At 43.9% G+C, this 21,250-nt stretch overlaps 1 protein-coding gene across 12 annotated transcripts in view; it reads right to left on the minus strand.

Annotated features, from left to right (window-relative positions):
* Positions 1-18,586, minus strand: part of DGKI (diacylglycerol kinase iota) — a 216,247-nt gene extending 197,661 nt beyond the window's left edge. For 2 of the 12 annotated variants that reach the window (XR_011090225.1, XM_068662772.1), the window contains exon 1: positions 18,111-18,570. Coding sequence is in view for 9 of the 12 variants with exons in the window: in XM_068662772.1 (XP_068518873.1) it covers positions 18,111-18,523 (413 nt within the window). In the remaining 3 variants the exon portion in view is untranslated. Of the gene's footprint in view, positions 1-18,110 lie in introns of all 12 variants that reach the window. The other 10 variants (XR_011090229.1, XR_011090228.1, XM_068662793.1 and 7 more) reach the window with 10 other exon arrangements.
* Positions 18,587-21,250: the final 2,664 nt, after the last annotated feature.

Consider the following 21,250-nt stretch of genomic DNA (forward strand, 5'->3'; position numbering starts at 1 on the left):
GCTTGAGCACTCAGCAACAATAACCAAGCAGTGCTGTTCTCATTCCTCTTAGAAAGAGGCAACAAGAGACCGTAGCATGGCTAAGAGCAAGGATCCCCCAAAAAACTCAGGACTTCTGTTGTTAAGCTCCCTCACAGGCAGAAGAATATGCCTGTGAGAAGAGAAGAATATTCTCTTGCAAAAAGAGAGAGAAGGAGAGTGGCAAAAAGAGCTAGGCAAATGTCACAAGAGCAAGCAACAAAAAAGCACCAACTCACACCCACACGCAAGCCTTCAGGCAGCATCTTGCCAGCAATACCATCCCCAGTGCTATCCTCAGCTATTCACACCACTTTCTGTCCCCTGCTAGGTATTAATAATTCTTGTCAATGGCCCTTCTGCTAATACATTACTGACCGAGTGGCTCAGGTCAGAGCAGTAAACAGCAGCAAAAAGAGTCGAGCTGAGCAGTTCCTGCCTGGCTCCAAGGGAACACCCAAGAACACCCGAGAGGGCAAAGCAGCCAGCACAGATATTAATGCAGAAATAATTCAGCATCTTCCAAAACTTTGTTCACAAATTGCATGCTGTCAGCAGCAATTAAAGACAAAACAAAAGAAAAAGAAAACCACAAACATAAAACAGAACTTCCCACTCTGTAAATGTCAGTAGACCCTCCTAGCAAGATAAGCAGTTACATAGGTGGTTAGTGAAATTGTGTGAATTGACCATTTAATCCTGTAGTTCAGATCCTAACAGCTTGGGCACTAGATTCTGATTTGCCTGATTTAGTCTGCTCCCTGCTAGGAAGCCCTCTTAGCCTTAATAGTACAGGCAAAAGCTCAAGTACCAGTTTCCCTATCCTGAAATATTCTAGCTCCAGAGATCCTGATTTTCCTGACATGAACAAGTCCAAAAAGACAAGCCATTACAATTTGAAACATCCTTAGCTAGCAAGCAGTTAGGTTGCTACAAAATTTGTTTAGATTTTAAATTTCACTACCATCACGTTACATATATTTATTTTTTTTTAACCAGCTAGGGTGAAATATTAACCCCAAATGCACATAGTCTTCCACATTTAAAACCTCAACAAAAAATGATTAATAGAAAGAAACATTGTGGATTCACACCTAGAAAAGCCCATGCAAGACCGCATATCGGTTGCTCATTCTAGCATCTCTCTACATAAACAGGATATCTTTTATAATGCAGCATCCTGAGAGACCTAGAAGCTTAGAGCAATATCCTTCTGGATACACAACTGTTCCTTCAGTGCACATTTACTGAATTTCTCCTAACCCATCTCTCTTTATTTGGAACAATATCTTTATGCATAAAAATGGTAGGTTTCAGAGGAGGCAAGTGTTATTAGAAAGTTCATCTGCTCCAGCTGCTTATTCCTCACTTAAGCTCATAATTAATCCTCTTTTTATGACACCATAATTGTTCCTATGGTAACCAATTATGATGTCACAAACAGGATCAGAATTTTAGTTAGGGGAACAGAATTAGCTCCTTGGATATTTGTTTAGGTCCCTAGTGGCTGTCATGGCTGATCAAATCACTGGTCCCTGAATTGAACACCCCCCCCCCTCCAGTTCAATAAAACACCAATACCTGGTGTTTTAAGGGAAATCAAGCAGAAAAACAAGCAGCAGTGTGCCCATTGAAGGATGGAAAGTTGCCTTGCATGGAGATAATCCCTTTCCAGCCCTGGCAGGTGATTCGTTTGCCCCCTGAAGCAAGAAAACATTGGCAACACTTGCAATAGTATGAGTATACTCAGTAGTCAGACTTGCTATGAATATGATTCATTTTCACATAAAAGCCTAATCCTTCTTTGGATCCTACTAAATATTTCCCTTCTATGATTTCCCACAGCAGTGAATTCCCCATTAAATACACACAAAACAGTCATGTATGGCAAGTAAAGGAAGAGCCCCTGGGCTCACTTATTTCATCATATTTCCTTCTACTAAAACTAAATAACCACAGTCTATCATCTCTCTTCCTGCAAAATAATCACAAATTTGCTTGAATGCCTGAAGTGGTGTACAGTACTGTTCTCTAGTCTTTCTTTTTCATGTCACCTGCGTATTTTTAAGCTCACAGCAAATGAAAGAAAGAAAGAAAAAGAACAAAAAAGGTTAAATATAAGCCACCCAGGTATCATTCAGCACATCATCAACATTTTGAGATGCAGCATATTCAAGACAAAGATGCTGTGTCTCTATTTCTCCCCCCAGAGTTTAGTCTGCCTAGCTCTGATGAGGTGAATGAATTAGGGTGCCAGGGAGAGCCAAGCTAACATCAAAGCTCATGAAAAAAAGAAAGGGAGCTGGCCTCTAGAATGAACGCCAAGAGCTGCAGAGACACCAGATCCCCTCTAATAAATGCTCCATTCACCAGATGCTGGTACGTCCAGGTCTGCCTCTGAACTGTTAAGGAACAATCCTAAAGACCAGCATAGTCATGAGCAACACATACATTTTACTTTCCAAGTAATTTATTGTAGCTCACAGAAAACACGACAATGTGCCCAGATACCACAGATAAGGGAGGCAGAGGGCAAGAGATTTACTTTGGTGTTCTTCACTGGGACTGAAATACAAAACAACAACTGTCTCCCAGCTGCCCTTGCAGCTGGCAAAGGAAATCCTTTTAAAGATGCAGTTCACAGCAGGCAAAATGGCAACATCTCCATTTGGCTGTAGAGCTACTGCAGCAATTTTTAAAATTGACGTACTTGCCAGCATCCACTAAAAGAAGTCACCACCTCCACTTCAAACCAGATTTATCTCTTGCCAAAAAAAAAAAAAAAAAATCCCCCAAACTCTCACCCTGTATTTTTTACAAACAGAGTTCCCATGTTTTGCATTTTCTGTTTGGAAACATTTGTCAGACGTTAACGAGCACATGCATCTATTCATCCTCTTTGTAGGAGGGGTCCATATAAAAACTAATTTTAGCTTTGTAAGACTGTTCACCACAGACTGCCTGCAGTCAATAGAAATGGGCTCTTCCAGAGGACAATTTGGAGCCAGAGCCTGAATTAGGCTGGCAAAATTGTCCTCTGGAGAAGACTCTCTTGCTTGCTAATGACTATTGAGGACACCAAGGGAAGGTAGCCTTCTTAGCCCCAAATTATCCCTCAAGAATAGTTCCTCCCCTCCTTATATTGACTTCTTCACACATATTAGAGCTCACATTTTTTTCCAGAGCCAGTAAGAAGTGACACTTAACATCAATGCATACACGTGGGGACTGATTCATCACAACAGAGCCATTAGAAGGAAATGCATTAGTCTTAATAGCAAGAACTGCACACACACACGGTCTCTTCCCAAGAAAGTTCTTAAATCCTGTGGGAGTCAGATGTCGGGAACAGCAAAACCAGCACAAGCAGACACTATTCTTTTGACAGACAAGTCAGCAATCTATTGCCCAGACGTAATGTATTATAATAAATACCATCCTGCTATCCTGCATTTCATCTATATTCCGTTTCATGCTGTAGTTATCAACACCCTTCAGTCTCAAACAGAAGATGGTCAGTGACCCTCCACATGTAGCCATTAAAAATATGATGGCTCCCTCCTCCTCTACTGCCCAGATTAGCTGGATGGGAGCTCTTTGGTCCTGAAAGCCAAATCTGACAGGAACTTGGCTTCTACAAAACCCTGCTGACCCAAGCAGACTGTGGCACAAGCCCAGAACTGGGGGGGGGAGACAATACCATCTAGCCAAGACCCACTACTCAGCCACCCCTCGCTGAGAGTGTAGATACCAATCTGGCTGCTCCATGTTCAGAGGGAGAAAGAAGACACAGATGTGCAGGAGGAGAGGAAGCAATGTTTTCTGGAGGCAGAAGCCTTTCCAACCCTAGAAATCAGTGGTCACTTTCATTCTCTGTATAAGGCAAGAGTTAATACCCAATAAGTGAATACTTGGGTTTTAATGTTACTAGGTGCATTCTGCCAGTAGCTCTGGAGGCAGGTGCAGAAGAGTCTCAGAAAGAGAAGCAATGAACAAAACAAAATAAAACAAAATCCTAACTGTATACCTTGTGTACATTCAGCTTTCTAACCTCCCTGAAGAATGACCTCCCTGTTTATCCATAAGACTGTGAACAACCATCCAGTACCCAATATTAGCCCCTTAATATACTTTAATCATGACATCAAGCAGCTCCTGCTAGCAGTCGGAGGACAATTCATCTTTCAGGTTCTAGTCTCTGGTCCTTCAGAGGAGGCTAAGTATCATTTGGTTGATTAACACTAAATATGGTTATGACAACACTATTCTATCATAGAAGATTAATCTTGACCAAGCTAGCTTCACTGATGCTAAGAGATAACAACTTTGGCTTGCCAGAACTCAGCATTTCCATTCGTTGGGAAATTTTGATATTTCAAATCAAAACAAAATAACTTTTCTTCTGAATCTGAAGGAAAATAAAAAATAACTCAGCATAAAGATATTCTAAGGAATTATAATATCAACTATTCTGTATTTCAGTTAATAGGATCAAAAGTTATGATGAATATTTGAATTCATTGCTCATCTATTTTTTGAAAACAAAATTAACATCTTCCCCAGAAGACTTCAGTTGGAAAACATGCTTATGTCAGCAGACTAAAAAACATCTCACGGCAAATATTTCAGTTTTCTCCACCGTAGAAGAACTGAATTACAAGTGAATATGCATTCTGTGGTACCTTCAGAGGTACTACCTCATATACAATTTGCCTTCTCTTTCAATTTAGAATGAGAGGTCACTATTCTAAGGAATGGTAATAGGTTTTGCCATCACTGCTCTGTTTGAACAGCTCTCTCACAGAAGTCTGTGAAGCCACCCTCAAGTTTTTGCATGCACCCGTGACTCAGGATTGAACCCTTCAGACACACCTGCTGGTTTGCATCACTGACTAGTTTGTATTCCTCTGCCATCAGAGTTGTACACCGACATGTACTATTGTGCCTGCGAAAGCTTAATGATACCTGGAAAAGATTCTTTAAGATGATCTCACTGTTTTGCATTTATCCCCCTATTATTTATGTTTTCACACATAATAGAAGCTGCTGTGTCTGCATGTGTAGTAAATTCGCCTCATTGTCTTACAACCTCGCTGTGAAAAGCTGTTAGATTTGATTCACAATAGGGCCAACATTTCCATCAAGCAAATATCACTCTCAGCACCTGACAAATTGTGACACTGTTTTCAGAGTGACTGAATCAGAAACAAAGCTCTGGCTGGGTGCTGGGGCGGTGAGGAAGGGCTTGGGGAAGGGGGTATCTGGCACAGCCTCTGCGTAGACACTGAGGGCAAGTGCCTGGGCACGGCTCAGCCACAAAACCCAGGAGAGCCCCACATTCTTTGGCCACTATTCCCAGCGTGAGGGGGTGGGAAAGCTGACTTGGCAAGGAACAGCCTTTTGAGACAGCAGGCTGCTTCTCTCAGTGTAGGGGATTTAACATCTTTCTCCTTTTTTCAGCCTTTGGATCAGAGAAGGGAAAGTCAGGCTACAGTTTTCCATCCCAGCTTATTTCCTCCTCTTTTTTTTTTTTTTTTTTTTGTTTCACATCACTAATGGCCTCTTTCAAACGTGGGAAAGTTGCTGCATTAAAGCATGATCTAGCTCAGTCTAAGTGATACTTCACACCATCCCATCTTTTCCTCATCTCAATTACATGTGACCCAATGGAAATTCCTGTCTTTGGTCAGCTAAAGGGCCCAAATGTATGACAGAGGCTGAAATGATTAAAATGTATTTTAATGACCAGGAGATCCATCAAATGCAAGCAGATGGGAGAAGCAAGCATAGCCTGAGCTTCCAGACCCAACTGGGAACCACATCCACATCCTCCAGGAGACCTTCAGCTGCAGCTTTCATTTAGGACATTGCGCAGCTGCAAAGAATAGCAAAATAAGGTCATTGGTGGCAGAAAGGCAAGGCCATCTGGTGTCTTGGCAGTTCATGTGTGAAAGAGAACGATCTCTGAATTTCAGGAAGCAAAAAGCATGAGTAATCTCAGGATGAAAGCCAAAGACTAGAAAGAAAGTGAATTACCTTCCTTTTCTGCTAAGTCAGGAGAGAGGTGCAGTCTGCACGTGACGGAAGACGTAGCTGCTGCTCTCTGTGCTACAGCTTTCCTTGGGTAAACAAAGGCCTTTGTCAATTAGGGGGAGCTAGGAGGTAGGAACACAGCTCTTTCACAGACACGGGTCCCCAGTTCTTTCCATTTCCCTCCCAAAATTAGTCATTCCCTTTTGTCTTCCAGCAGAGAGACAGCAGGGGCTGTGAAGAAAGAGGAACCCCACACAGGGGTTCAGCAGCTGTGGCTTGCTCTTTCTCTGTATTCACTTTGTATATTTGTTTTATCTGTACAAAACCAGGTACTAATATGAATGCTAAGCTGCAAGTCTTTCTTAGAAAAAAGGGAATTGAAAATGTAAGCAGCTATTGTATGAACAGGCTGAAGCTATTTTCACAGCCCTATCAGAGCTGATGACAGGATTATATTTGGTTACTTTCCCTTCTGCACTTAAGGAGGTGGGGAGAAGGAGAGAAGACCATATTGCCCAACCCAGGAATTAAAAGAGGCTTTTCTTTAAAGTCTTCTATTATCTGATCTCTCACATTTTCACCGGTCTCGAGGTGAAAATTGGGAAGAATGTATTACTTGGTCTTGAATACACTGACACTGGGAGACTACAACTGAGGAAATTAAAAATGTTTGTCCGTCACACTGAAGATGTCTTCTAGTTACCAGTAATTGCCATCAGAGATAGCTTAGCTCTGTGCCTTTTCATAAAAGAAAGAAACAAACAAACAAAAAAAAAAAAAAAAAAAGGAGCAGAGCTGACTTCATTTAAATTTTATTTATATATATATATATATATATATATATATATATATATATATATATGTGAGATTCTTTTAAGACATGTTCTTCAGTAATGGGAGAGCTCACAAGTTCTCTGGGTCCATCCTGCCCTGGGAAGCATTTCATGATGTGCTTCCAGCTTGATTGTGCTTGTTCAAGCATGTAGGCAAATATAATGCTTGGAAATGCAATACTTGGCTTTTGTTGATGGTCATCACGCTCCCAAGAAGGGCAAGGCAGCGATCTGCACAAAAACGTGCTGTGGGCTGGAAGAGTCCAGGCTATTCCCAGGGAAAGAATACATGCAGCATCCTTTCTGGAAAGCAGAAAATCTGTGCTCCAGCCCACTGAGGGGCACCTAAGCCCTCCAGGCCAGACTGTCAACAGCCACCCCTGCTGAGGGTTAGCTTTTCTCCCTTTCAAACAGATAAGGTTTGTTAGGAAAAGAGATGTTACAGGACAGAACTGTCACTGCTAGCTCACTTGTCTGAATCCTGGTCAAACGGTTAGTTTCTGAACACAGCACACAAGCTTTGTGAGGGGACATCTTGACTGTTATATTGGTCTCAGTCCAGCTCATAATTGCCCCAGCATCACAGCCAACATTAGTCATCCCTCCCACTATCCACTGAAAGGAAAGAAAATAAGAGCTGACAAGACAGAGACCAGATAACCCAACGCTTCGTAAGCTTGCTGTTTACCCCGGATCATAGCACATTTGTCAAGTGATGATATGGCCCACATCAGACTCAATGAAATGAAAAAAAACATTGTTCCAGCCTGAACAGCAAAGAGCAAATCAAGATTCACAAGGCCAAAAGAGACCATCCAAGCATCACCATGATACCTTGCATTCAAGCCACTGTTAGTCTACCTCAGTACTATTTGTCATGTATCAGCAGGGTCTGCTGAGCACTTTTCAGCATTCCTTCAATGAGTTATGAAGCCTGAAAAGCTGAAGAAGGCAACTGTTGCCTCCTTCCTTTTGCTATAGGATTGCAATGACTCAGAGAAGTCCAAAAGCTGTCTGTCTTTATATCCAATTGCACTTGAAAGATGTACTATTTTGCAGCTACTGCTACATACTCTTCCGCAGTAGAGCTTGAGAAACTCCAGTACTACAGATGGAAAGGGGGAAAGGAAGCAGCTTATCATGAGCGTCTTGATCAGAGATGCAGCAGCAGACTATAAAGCTCACACTGGCCATGGCAGACAGGAAAAAACCTGTTGGAGAAAGCTGAATAATTTAATCCTAACCTTGTAGAACATGAAGCACGGTGTCTATGTAGCTGTGTGTTCTTTGTTCAGTGTACTTGCACCACACGGATACATAAACCCACACAAAGCACCAGCGTATTGGCAGGAATCAGAAAAAAGCCAGAAGCACGCTGCAAGGCTGAAGACAGGGCAGCAAAGGCAAGCTACAGAATGCAAAGGGAGAAAGAGCAGCTCACAAAAACTACAGAAATCCAGGAATTCAATTTCAGCAAAACCTGGCCAGGGACAACACAAGTACAATGAGAAATGACCTGCTTCAAAGCAAAATGTACTGCTCTGCAGAAGTGACAGTTGCTACTGTTGGCTACCTGCAGAGGTAAAATGAAGAATCGCTTAAGTTGCTCTCGGCTAATGGAAGGCCACCTGCAACCAAACATGCCGGCTGCATCGCTACAGCTGCTAATTCCTTCTTCGATGTCTTTTTAAATTAGGCTGAAACCTGGAGGTGACTGCAGCACCAGCAGCTAAGGATCCTACGAGCATAAGCAGCTGGCAACACACTGGTACTGGATATCCCTGAAGGCAACAGCATCAAAGGCATTTTTCTTTTGTTTCCTATCTAGACAGGTTTTTAACATGAGTCTCAGTGTCTCGACTTACAACTAACCTCAAAACTCATAATGAAACTTTATTCACATCACTGGCATTTCACTTGTTCCACAGGAGAGTCCATTGCCCTCTAGGGCATCATCTTGAAACCATAACTCAGGCTAACATCAGCAATTAATACCCAAGGACCTAGCCTTGCATGCACCTACACATGGCATTTCATTGCCTTCAGAGAACCTGCAGGATGCGGCGCTCCAGTTGGAATGAAACTCGATGTGTTTTCACAACAAAAGGATGTCCTCCTGGGATCATTCACTAATTGGATAAAAGCATAAGAACTACCCCATTACCATCCCTAGAGGAAACTCATTAGCAACCTAATGAAATAAAGTGATGACAGGAAGGTATTTTCTCATCATCTTTTAATGCTAACAGGCTTCAAAGCCATTTCACTTCCTCACCCTCTCCTAAGGTGCCCAGAAACCCCACGGCACCTCTCAGGGCATCACAGACAGTCCCCTCTCCTGCATATTACACAGCATCAGGGAGCAGTTTCAGAGCACAGAGGGATTCTAAGTTGTCCAACTCATCATCTTTGATGAATCTATGCAATTGAAGCTTAATCCCTGCCCCACTTGGAAAATGTTCCCCAGTGGGTCAAGTTTCCCAATGAGTCATACAGCTTAGAAGGCATATAATCTGCCTATTAAGGGGTTCACTGTTTGTTTTTAAGGAAAGTCAAGCTCAGAAACATGAGAAAGAATTTACAAATATGAAACAAGCACTGCATAAGCACAAGATTTTTTTTTTAATAGGTGTTTATATTAAATGAGAATTTCATTTTCTCTTTCTGTATACAGTGTCAGGTCATACTCCCAGACACTTGTGTATTGTAGATCTAAAGTATGTTTGGTTAGGACTGTACATATTAAACACATTTTTTAGTAATGGAAAAGGAAAAATGAAGAATTTTTAATCCATCTGAAGAAGATAAAACAAGGCAAGACAGGGTATTCACCTACTCCTTTCCCACTATATGCACCTACACCTCCCATACCCAGACAAACAACGCCCTCCAAGTCCATGAACATTCAAAGAGAGCCCACATCTTTCCACCAGGGGCTCTTACATACTGTCAAACAACCGAAGCCATCAATATTATTCATCTCTGCAGTGGATCTATAGCCTAGCTGAGGCTATAGGGCAGCCAGCGGCACCGTTCCCTGATCCCAGTGAGTAAACTCATTGCTCACAGCATATTCCTCACTGGCAGCCAGAGAAAGTAACATCCTCCAGCTACTCGTACCCCATGTTTACCCACAAAGATATGCAGGAGGAGCAATGATGCAGAAAGTTAGTGTATGCCTCAATTAGACACCTCTATTCTCTGTAAATATGTGGCCATTTGTCTACGACAATGGGGATTAGTGTAATGTACTATGGAGGGCCAATGATCTGGAAAACCTTCTAGGAAGAACTGGGAACTGCTACCCCTCAAAGTGCAGACACACCAGATGATGAAAAGCAGTTTCCCATCGTGAACTGTAGTTTTTACAGAGAGATAAGCTTCCAAACAGCTGTTAATCAGAAGGGGAGCCTGGCAGTGCCATTCAGAACTGCACTTGAAGGGAAATCCAGGACTGAAAGGTTCAGGACCTCATTACCAAAACTTTTTCTAGAAAGAAAAAAAGCTTCAATCCACCATGTTTCCTCAAAAACACAGTACAGAAAGGATGGGAGAAGTATCAAGCTCAGCCCCAAAGCATCGACAGACCAAGCCCTACACCTACTTACTTTGCCAAGAGTGCTGTAATTGGTGACCATTAGAACAAATAAACTCTTCACCACCACCACCACCACCACCAGTCCTTATCTGCATTTAAGCAGAGACATTTTATTGCATTAGTTGGAGGTGCTAGGAAATTCAGGACAACCAGTTAGTGCCCTGTGGCAGCCTCGTGCTAGTGTAGCTCTTTAAAAATGAACTGTCCCACTTGCTCCATGCACAATAATTCAGAGGCAAAACCTGGGAATATGGTACTTGCTAAGAAGATCCAATCACAGTATTCATGCACAGATGTCCTCTACTGCTTCCCCAGATTTCAGGTTTTCTCTGAATTTTGCAGTTTTAATCCTTCCTCCTTCCCCTAGAAGAGCAGCTTGCTGTCAGAGCTAGAGGGTTGAGGACTGGTTCCCAGTTTAGCACACAGACTCCACATGCCACCTTGAATACATGTAGGTCACTATCTTCCTTTGTCTCAGCTTTCCCCATCCATAAGTGGTAACACCTGCCTAACAAAGGTAGTGCAGAATTTGACTATTTGCAAATCTACTTTGAAAAACACTGTACAATGGACAAGTAGTAGATTTTCCACTTCAGGTAAGGATCTGACCAACAAACCAGATTTTTTCATGTTAAAAAGCAAAGCATTGTTCCTTGACACTATGCTGTCTCCTACTCCATTCACAGTTCTCATCTGCAGACAGGGAGACTAAGGTCTTTTATAATTGAGACACAATTCTAGCGAAATTTAAGGTGAAATACTCCACTTCTCTTCCTAACCACAGTCATCCCAAGCCCAGTGTTATCCTCAGAGAGATATTCAGGCACAGTCTGGATAGGGAAAGCTGTGCAGGATCATGGCCAACCTGTGGCACGTGACAGCCAGCACACACTAGATGAGGTGGTGTGGGTGTGAGGGCTGCACATATCTTAATCTTGATCGATGAATTCATTTAATAAGCAAAATGCAGATGGCACATTTCCAGGGAGGTTAGGGGAAGGCTTTATGAGTTGACTGGGTTTCTATCATCTTCCTTGCTGGCAGCATCAGATGGGTTGCACATGCATCAGGGATGGCCTTACCAGAAGCTCAGCACAGGAGAGCTGAGGGACTGCCACTACATGGGCCCCAGGGCAGCAGCTGTACCCACAAGCCAGCACATCTACACCAAGAGAAGCAGGAAAGAGAAATAGAAAGAATAGTATAAAGTGAAATGAGAGCTGGAACCAGAGAGACCTGGGGGCTTTAGATATGGCTACAGCTCTTTCAGACAGACCCAAGGCCTTAACCATGAGCAAACACCTTATTATTTTATGTTCATAAATACCTATTACCTCCACAGAAAGACACTTAAATAAAGGGAGAAAAACTGCACACAGTACACTGAATTAGTAATGTAACAGCAACCCTTCAGCTTATGTTCCTGCACATAGTCACAGAGCAGACAAAAAGAGAAGTCTCGGCCCACACAAAATTATTTACTAGAAAGTACAGGTGATATTCCCACATAAACACAACCTGTAAAACACATAGTGGAGTCCTCCATGTCCCTGTCCTGTCACACACCTTCCTTTGCCCTAAGGTTATGCACCGTGACATCCCCTTACCCACATAGCCAGCAAATACCCAGCACTAGCCCACATGGAGACGGCTATGGACACATACAAGCTTCTCCCAGTGTACTCTTACACCTTTTTTCATACACACCGCATCCCACACAAGTGCATAACTGAGTTAACACATCTCTTCCACTTACAAAGTGTTAATAAAAACTTAGGGTTTGGGAGTGAGAGAGAAAGGAGCTCCAGCTTTCTGCATCCATTTTACTCCAAGGTGAGGCTCCTCGTAGTCAGTTCTGAAACTAAAAGTGGTCACAACACTGCAAGTGTCCCTTACCCAGTTTCTCCCCTCCTTCTTTAATATCTGGAGAATCCTTCAGCTGATTGCCAGTGTCTCATGTCCAGGCTGTGAAGCACAAGAGCACAGAAGAGTAGTGCATGTATGCATCACCTCCCTGATATCCCATCTATGTTGCCAAGTTGGCCAAATGAAAATCTGCCAAAAGCCTGGAGAAGCTTCAGTCAAATCATCTAGTCAGCCCTATGACTAGCCCTAGTAAGATCTGCCTACCTGCTCATTTCTTCCCAAGGAATGGCTAGAACAATGGTGCCTTTCCACCTCATCGAACTTGCGTGGCAGCTGATTCAGCATTTATTACCTGATAACATTTTCCATCTGCAGGAGTCCCAGGGCAATCTGAGCCTACAGGTCTGTGCCAGTGCTACACAACAGCTTTGTCATGCCCTCGTAGAGGCTCCCCATTTCAAATCCCTTGTTTTTTTTTCTACTTGTGAGCACATATGTGATGCCACTGCAGCACACATGCAGCTTTACTCAGAATTATCATTCACAGTGTGTCTTTTGCAAAGTACTGCTAACATCATATAAAAAGGGAGAATGGAAGAGGCATGTTCAGAGTTCAAAAAACTAGTTCTGTAACTTTGTGTGACCTCGAGACATTGATGGCCAGCCTTGCAGCCATCTATCTAAGTCAGTAGGGAATCTTAAAGGTAAACCTGTTTTTCCCATGGTATTAGTCTTTGTTTCTGAACTATCCTAGCCTTTCTCTACATTTGTTCCAGCACAACACAGGGCTTCCATTTCTTTCCTCAAAGCTTTATACATGAAAGCCAGCATTACAAAGGTTCCTTCATGTACCTAAAAGTAAGAAGTGGTGTCCTTTGGGAGAAAATGATGAAGTGGGGATGGGTGTTTTGGGTGACAAAGTAAATTGAGTCACTGTTGTGCGAGTGGGTGGTACCAACCCTGTACAGTGCATACCCGAAACTCTAACAAAAGAACGGCGTAAGCAGATCTTACAAGATTAGGCCAGAGAGCGAGCATTATTTTCTTGACATTTGATAGAAGATAAAAATACGTCCATCATCTTCATGCAGAACAACCTTGCTAATTTATAGAAATAGGACATATCAAGATGCAAGGAAACCTGAATATAAGAAATAAACAAAAATCAAAAGATCAGCAGTTTGTGTTGGATGTTTTCATTTTTACAAATGTCAGTCAGCTTTAATTATTTATAACGCTTCACAGTACACTAGTAAATGCTGTCATATTTTATAAAATAATTAAGTTTTAGTAATAGGAGACACCTCTACCATCCTGTTCTCTATTTAACATTCGCTGAGATGTGATGCAAGTCCTATGATCATCATCACATCTGTAAATAAATGAAACAAAGCCCAAGGATGTTTCCTGTCCTTAAGTTTCTATTTTGGTCCAAGGATTCATCTGTAGTCCCAGGTACTCGTGTTCTCTGTCTCATCCAAACACATCAGCAGTGATGAGGCCTGTTGAATTGGGGAACTTCCCAGGATATCTCAGCCATGACTTTTCCCCTGCAAATGCAGGAACAAAACCCACTCTGATTATCATTCTGCCCCCTTTTTGCCAGAACTACCAGCCGCATATTGCTGATGGTGCGGGCAGAGAGGTCAGCTTGGTTCTTGGCGTGTTTGCAGACCTACCCACTTAACACGGGAAGGCACCAAGCAACTTTTCATGCCTGGTCAGAGAAGCACCAGGTGTGGAAGCTCAACCCACCCATTTCAAACAGAGACACCTCTGAGCAGATCTGGGCTCCAACGGGCATGGCAAGATAAGAAAACCACCGCCTCTGGCCACTTCCATTACTAAAAGTGAACCTCAGCATCTCCAGCTCAGGCGAACCACCTGAGCCAAACAAGCACACCACCAGCCTGCTGCCTACCAGCAGTGGCCATTCCAAGGGTCTCCTAACAGCCCCAGTTTTGGGGAATCCAAGCCACATACAAGCAAGAATCCTAAAGTCTGCCATGCACAACATCAGGCAGCATTCCTCCACTTCGTCGAAGTGAAATTACATTGCTCTAGACAAACTATCCCCTAGTGACAAACGGTTGCCAAACGCCACTTGAGCTCTCACAAGAGGGCCATTAAAACTTCAGACTTACTTCTTTTTTTTCTTCCCAAGGCCACTAACCAAGATTAGATTCCTTGGATTTCTAGATAATAATTACTAAGAAATTAAAAACCGTTTGCATTATTGATGGTTTGAGTTAGTTTTCTGCTTAGGTTTTGTTGTTGTTGCCGCTGTCTGCGTTTTGGATATTTTACCATTTCTTTAAGCTTAAACAATTAAAATAACATGATTATTTTTCAGATGAATTTGCAAACACCTGCAGGAAATCTGCAGGGTGGAGCTTTATTGCCCAGGCTTTCTGTAGCAATAGCCTTTTATTGCACAAATATTCTTATTGAGCTTATCTTTAGTAATAGCTTAATTTATTGTAATTTCAAAAATTATTTGGAGGAAAGTTCATTTGTACCTTAGCTAAAAGAGACCGTAGAGTTCTTCACAGCACCCCGCAGTGACAAAAATAATGATAAAAATTTAAAGGAAAGAAAATTTTACCTATTGCTCATGTCACAACGCCGAGTACATATCAGCCAGACCTAGCAATAGAGGAGGTAAATACAACTCCAAGAACCAGTCAATCTGCTGAGAGCATTTCTCTTTAGCAGGGATATATATTTGATTCATTTTTTTCCCCCCTTCTCTCCAGTTGCCAATTTCTTTGCAGTGAATTTGAGTTCTATCAGTTTATGAGAAAAACATATTTTTCACTCTGAGCCCATGGTTCAGATTTGTAAGCAGGAAAGCCAGAGTCTTTAAGATGCTTAATTCCAGACCTGTAGGGTAAAAAATAGCCCTAGAAATGGCTGTTTATCTGCTGGCATTCCTAAGTTCACATGCAGCTTCTACATAGTCTGTCCTCATTTAAGTGCACGAGGATGAAAAAGGCGACCATTTCTCTGAGTTTTCATTCGGATGGCACAGAGACCAGCTCTGCAAGACGCCCCTCACCAAGGAGGGGACACCCTGAGTTTCATACTGCCTCCCTGCTCCCTACCCAGCCCCGCAATGGGACAAGCAGTAACCTCCAGCTGTGGGCTGAGCTGCGGCAGCACTGCTGCTCACAGTGTGGTGTATCAGGAAGGGTAGGCACCCCGTCTGCAAATTAAGATATGCTTAAGTAATGTGTGTTGGCAACACATAGACACGCACACAAACAGGCACGCTTTAAAGCCATTAACTCACGCACAAGCACAGATAAGTGGCGTATCCCCACTGCGTATGTATACATAATTATATCACATTACTGGAAAGAAAACAGCAAGCAGACATCTATTCTTAAAAGAATTAGGAGTGTTTGGTGCAGGAAAAAAAGCTTTGGGAGCATGGGATGTAAGGTGCTATGTGATGGCCGGGAACACAGCGAGGTCAATGAGGCTTGGGAGCTCCCTATGCAACATACCTGTAGTATTTACAGGAACTTTTTCCTTTAAATCAGAAAAACTTATGGCATGATACAGGGGAGGTGCATGCCTAATACATGTATTTGGCCACACAAATCCATTACATATTTGCCACAGCCATTTCTGTATTGTAAGCCACCGGCTATGCGAGTGCAAAATGTTGTTTTCTGAACCCTGTTGCTCAGATTTTTGTACACTTCTGGAGGCATCAACGTGTTATGCATATGCTATGTCATTAGTTAAATAGTTATGTGTTACAATAAATTTCCTGCTTTTTAGCAACAAAAATAAGGAAAAAAAGGATAATATTTTCAGCTAAATTCAGGTAAATCATGATTGCATGATAGGGAGTGATTAACATAGAACTGGTATGGGAAATGTGTTTTTTTCCCCAACTTTCTTTTTTTTCCCCCTTGTAGCAATACCTTGACCTCTCTTTCAGCCACATATTTAATTTCTTTGGTTGTCAACAACAGAATTGTTACGTGCATTTGCAGATATCTGTATTATTTAAAGCAAGTTCTAATTATGTTTTTTTTGTTGTTGTTTTCTCTGCTCATATAAATAAAGATATATGGGTGTTTGTCAATGTAACATATATATGGAGAATCCTATATGAGCTGTTTGAAAGGCAGTGCAAAGCCGTGAATAACTTCCATTGTACTAGTGGATCAGGGAGCCCAAGTACCACCAACATAAACAGATTTAAAAATATATATAGTCATTTACATTTACAAATGTATTTCAACACCATAATTTACAGGGATAATGGTAGCAATCTGGGGAGGCTGGGGGTTGCAGGGTGTGGAGAGCTCAGCAGAGGTCCTTTATGAAAGTATTCCATTCTTCTATCTACTCCGATCATTCCCGTGGATAAATGAGCGCACACATATAATTTGTAGAAAACCAGTTCCAGAGGAAAAAGTGTGGAAATCTAAGGATACAAAGAAAAAGTACTTTCTTGCACGTAGTCTAAGTCAAACTGCATGAGTAATGTGCATCAAGAGGCACTTAGGAAAAGACTTTCTTATCTAAAGGTTCAGGAATTGTCATACACCTGCCTAGCTGGAGGAGGAGAAAAGCAGGAGGAAGAAGAAACAAACCCTGCATTTCTCCTACTAGCATTTATTATAAAACCCTTACAAATATACACCATTCAGAAAACCTGAATACCCATGGCTGTAGCACACTTCTAGACAGCCTAGAGAGCAGGGTACTACGGATTTTAATATCCCCCACCTCTCCTCAGAAAGGGAAGATGCCCAAACTAACGAAATAAAAATGAAAACGTACAGCCCGAGTAGAAGCATCTCCAAAAACATGTGCTACAAACCCCATGACTTCTCTGCCAAGATGATACCCGTTAGCAAACCTGCCTCGTTAACCATTACTTCAGTAGCCCACCTGCAGAATCTGCCTTTACCAGCAATAGGCAACACGCTGCTAAGCAGCATGAGCTAGAAAAACTAGCAGGATAGAGGTGCTAGTACCAAGAGGTTACTGGTGTAACGTAACGCCCTTTAGGTGTTCGGTAAGTTTCTCCTTTTCATATCACTCACCTTACTGAATCCTGGATGTATCACCCCAAACTTTACACTCATCACTGAGACCATCACCCTTATGAGGAGGTCTCCCTGCATAGATGCTTATATAAAACTTCAGCTCCAAAGAGTGTTTAATTACATCATTCTTAAGCCCTACCACATGCAGGGACTCAGACCATTACTAAGCTATCTCAGATTTAAGCTGACAGCATGAAAAAAAAAAAGTAACTCCGTGTCAGAGGAGATTCTTCTCTTGCCTACCTAAGCCTAGAAGCCCTCTTTCGCTGCAGAGAGGGAACGAGGAGCAGCTCGGTGCTTCCTATCCTCTCGGCTAAGAGCGCTCATCCCTAGCACGCTCCAGCACCGGTAGCTGATGGCGTGCTGCCTCTGCAGCCAGAATTAGGTAAGACCGAAGAACTTTTTTTGCATCAAGCATCTCAGACGGCGGTGCCTGGCTGTCAGCAGCTGCTGACCGCGAGCAGATCGCCGGCGGTAGGAGCAAAGCGGCCAAACCCCCCCCGCCCACATCCCCACACAGGTGCGTTCCCAGGAGGAAGGAGCCGGTGTGCTCGGCACGGCGGGCACGGGATGGAGGCAGAGCGGCAAAAACGGCAGGACCTTGGTTATGAAAGCAGCGCCCTGCCCGTGCTCCGGCACACCGCACGGGGGGCAGCGGGGGGGCAGCAGGGCACGGGGACCGGCACCCACCTGTAGGACACCTGCTTCCTGAAGGTGAGGCTCCGCAGCTTCTCCTCCAGCGACTCCTCGCCCAGCCCCGGCTCCTCCGGGACCCCCGCGGCTCCCACCGCTTCCCCGCCGCCCTCGGCCCCCCGGCAGCCGCCCGCCGCCCCCGGCTCCTCGCCGCCGGCCGCGGCGGGGGGGTTCATTGCGGCGGGGGGGGGCCGCGAAGGAGGACGAGGAGGAGGAAAAGGAGGAGGAAGAGGAGGGTGGGGGGGGGGCGGCCGGGGGGCGGCGGGCGGCGGCTGCAGGCGCTGGGGCGCGGCGGGGGCCGGGGGGGCGCCGGCGCTGCCGGGGCCCCGGGGCGCGCTGCGAGCCGCGGCGGCTGCAAATGGCAGCGCGGGCGCGCAGCATCCATCGGCGGCCGCACCGCAGCGGGGCATTGTGGGAAACTCCCGGCCGCGGCACGCCCCCCCCCGCCACGCCCCCGCCGCCCGCCGCCAATCGCAGCGCGGGGACCCGCGGGAGGGACGCGCCCCGACACGCCCGGACCCCCCCCCCCCGCGGGACGGGGACCGGGAGCGCGGCGGCCGCTTTGGGGGGGGGGGCTTAATAATTACAAAATTGTTTTGTTTTGTTGTTTTACTTTATTTTACTTTACTTTATTTTATTTTATTTTATTTTATTTTATTTTATTTTATTTTATTTTATTTTATTCCACTTTATTTTATTTTTCTTTTTTCCATTTTCTTCTTTTTTTTTCCTCTTTTTTTCCTTGTTCTTCCTATTTCTTCTTTTTTTTTTCCCTTTTTTTTTCTTTTCCTTTTTTCCTTTCCTTTTTTTCTTTTCCCTTTTTCTTTTCGTTTTTTTCTTTTCCTTTTTTCTTCTCTTTCATTTTATTTTTCTTCATTTTCTTGTTCTTCATTTTCTTTTTCTTTTTTCCTTTTTCTTCTTTTTTTTCCTTTTTTTTCCTTTTTCTTCCCCTTTTTTCTTTTCCTTTTTTTTCTTTTCCTTTTTTTTCTTCTCTTTCATTTTCTTTTTCTTCATTTTCTTTTTCCTCATTATTTTCTTTTTCTTCATTATTTTCCTTTTCTTCTTTTTTTTTTTTTTTTTTCTGGGAATCTGCCTTTACATGCTCACAGCCCAAACAGCCAGCCCCACAGAGCAGGGTACTGTTTCCGTCACAAACCTCACAGTGTCTCATAGTAAAATGACTTGGCCTCCCACCACATTAGCCCCCGAGCCCACTGGGGGAAATGAAAAAAAACTTTGGAGGTGGTCCTGTTTAAGCACATGAGCTAGCATTGGGAATGAGACTAAAAAGAATGGAAAAGATCAAGGTCTGGGACTATACAAAAATTGTAACACAAATTATGCTTTAAGTGCTTTATCTTCTGCATCCAAAACCCATCCAAGACAAAGTGATAGAAAGAATGGAAAGCTGAAAGAATAAATAAATAAATAAAGGAGGAGAAAACTGAACATCGCTGCTCTCCTGAGAAGGCAAGCCCTACAGGAAAAGATTTCATGCATTTTCATGAATTTCCATTCCCCTCCCTCTTTGTGATACCTTTGCACCAGCACAGCCCATGACAAAGCCCAGAGGCACACAGGCAAGCAGCATTTACGTGCTGCCGTAGGCACCAGAGTTACACCAGATGTTGCAGCACCTTGGGTGTAAGTGAGCCAGCATTAAGCCAGTCAGTTGGCTCTTTAAACCTGAGCTTTGCTCCTCCTCCAAGCCTATTTAAAGTTTCAGCTTATCCATACTTAGCACACGTCATGTGTACATCGCTTGCTTCGACTTCAGTAATGACAGCCTCCCCGAGCTGTCCAACCAATGTTTTCCCATCCCCTGTTGGCAGGAGAGAAGGGTGATGAAAAGTATCTCTCTTTGCTACACTTCGAGCATTTTAAAAGTTTAGGCAACCTTCAAAATGATATTCCATCCATATGCACGCAGGATCTATGTGCGCACGCTTCCTCCAATCTGTACGTACATTTCCTCCTGCAAACACCAGACTACTTTTAGTTACTAATGAAGCACATGGAAGAAAGCACAGTTAAACAATGTAAAACATGGCTTCGGAGAAGCACAACTAAAGCTGTTGTGCAGAGCTGTTAAATTAAGGTCCGGATCCTGCTCTCAGCTGCGTACAGAGATCTGCAGGCCAGCAGGAGCTCTGCTGGAAGCTCCCCTGCCTCTTCCACGGGACCTCAGAAAGCCTCCAGATGAACTTGCAGGGAAGCTAGCAGCCAGTAGTGCTAGTGAAAGCATCCACTTTAAGAACATGTGGCCACCCTTTTCACTGAAAGAAGCTACAACATTTTGGGGTGGAACCAGAGATCTTTTCGGACCTACCCCAAAATCCAGCTTCAGGGACACGGAGCATTGCAGTAAGCCCTGCTCCAGTCACTTAAAGTGCCTTTGAGCCTTTGGTGTTGTTGAGAGCCATATGTGCTGTTGCTCTGGAAAGATGCCAGTGGCTTGTGCAAAAACACTTTGGTTCCACGCGAATTTTGCACTCGGAGAGCAGAACAGCGTGCCCCATCTCACAGCCCTGCTCCTCTTAGCCCTCGCTCCACGGGAGAGCAGCTCCGTGGGCTGCGCCCCTGCAAACTGCTCCTGTTGACCCCAGGCACTGGTGCAAAACCCAAGAGCAAATGAGTGTCCAAACCCTCCTTCAGCCAGCATCCATACCAGTGAGCCACATGCTCTTGTCCCAGCAAAAAACATATTGTGGCTCCTGCTCATTGGTAGCACCCGCCGTGTGCTGGGATTACCTGCTTTGCCTCCGACTGCTGCGATTTGCATGACTCATTTGCAAGGTGAAGTCATAAAGCAACTTCCTATACCTTTCGCTGAATGTGAGCGATTGTGAGCGAACCCGAGGCTGGGGATTAAAGCCCTGCTCACACAGCCACACCTGCGGCACAGCTGGTGACCGTGGGGGTTTTAGGCAGGCAACGACAGCAAAAACTTCCTCAAATTCGCTCGTAGGTGTGCCTGCAGACCTACTGCTGCACCGGGGGGGAAAGAGGAGCACAGAGATAGATTTCCAGCAGGTTTTGGCAATATCTGGGAGCGCTGAGCTGGAAAAAGCTTGAAGTCCCACAGCAGGTATCTCCTTCCTCGAGCTGGCTCAGTGGCAGGGCCCCCTGCTCATCGG

The sequence above is a fragment of the Anas acuta genome, chromosome 1 (assembly GCF_963932015.1).
Source record: "Anas acuta chromosome 1, bAnaAcu1.1, whole genome shotgun sequence".
Lineage (NCBI taxonomy): Eukaryota > Metazoa > Chordata > Aves > Anseriformes > Anatidae > Anas > Anas acuta.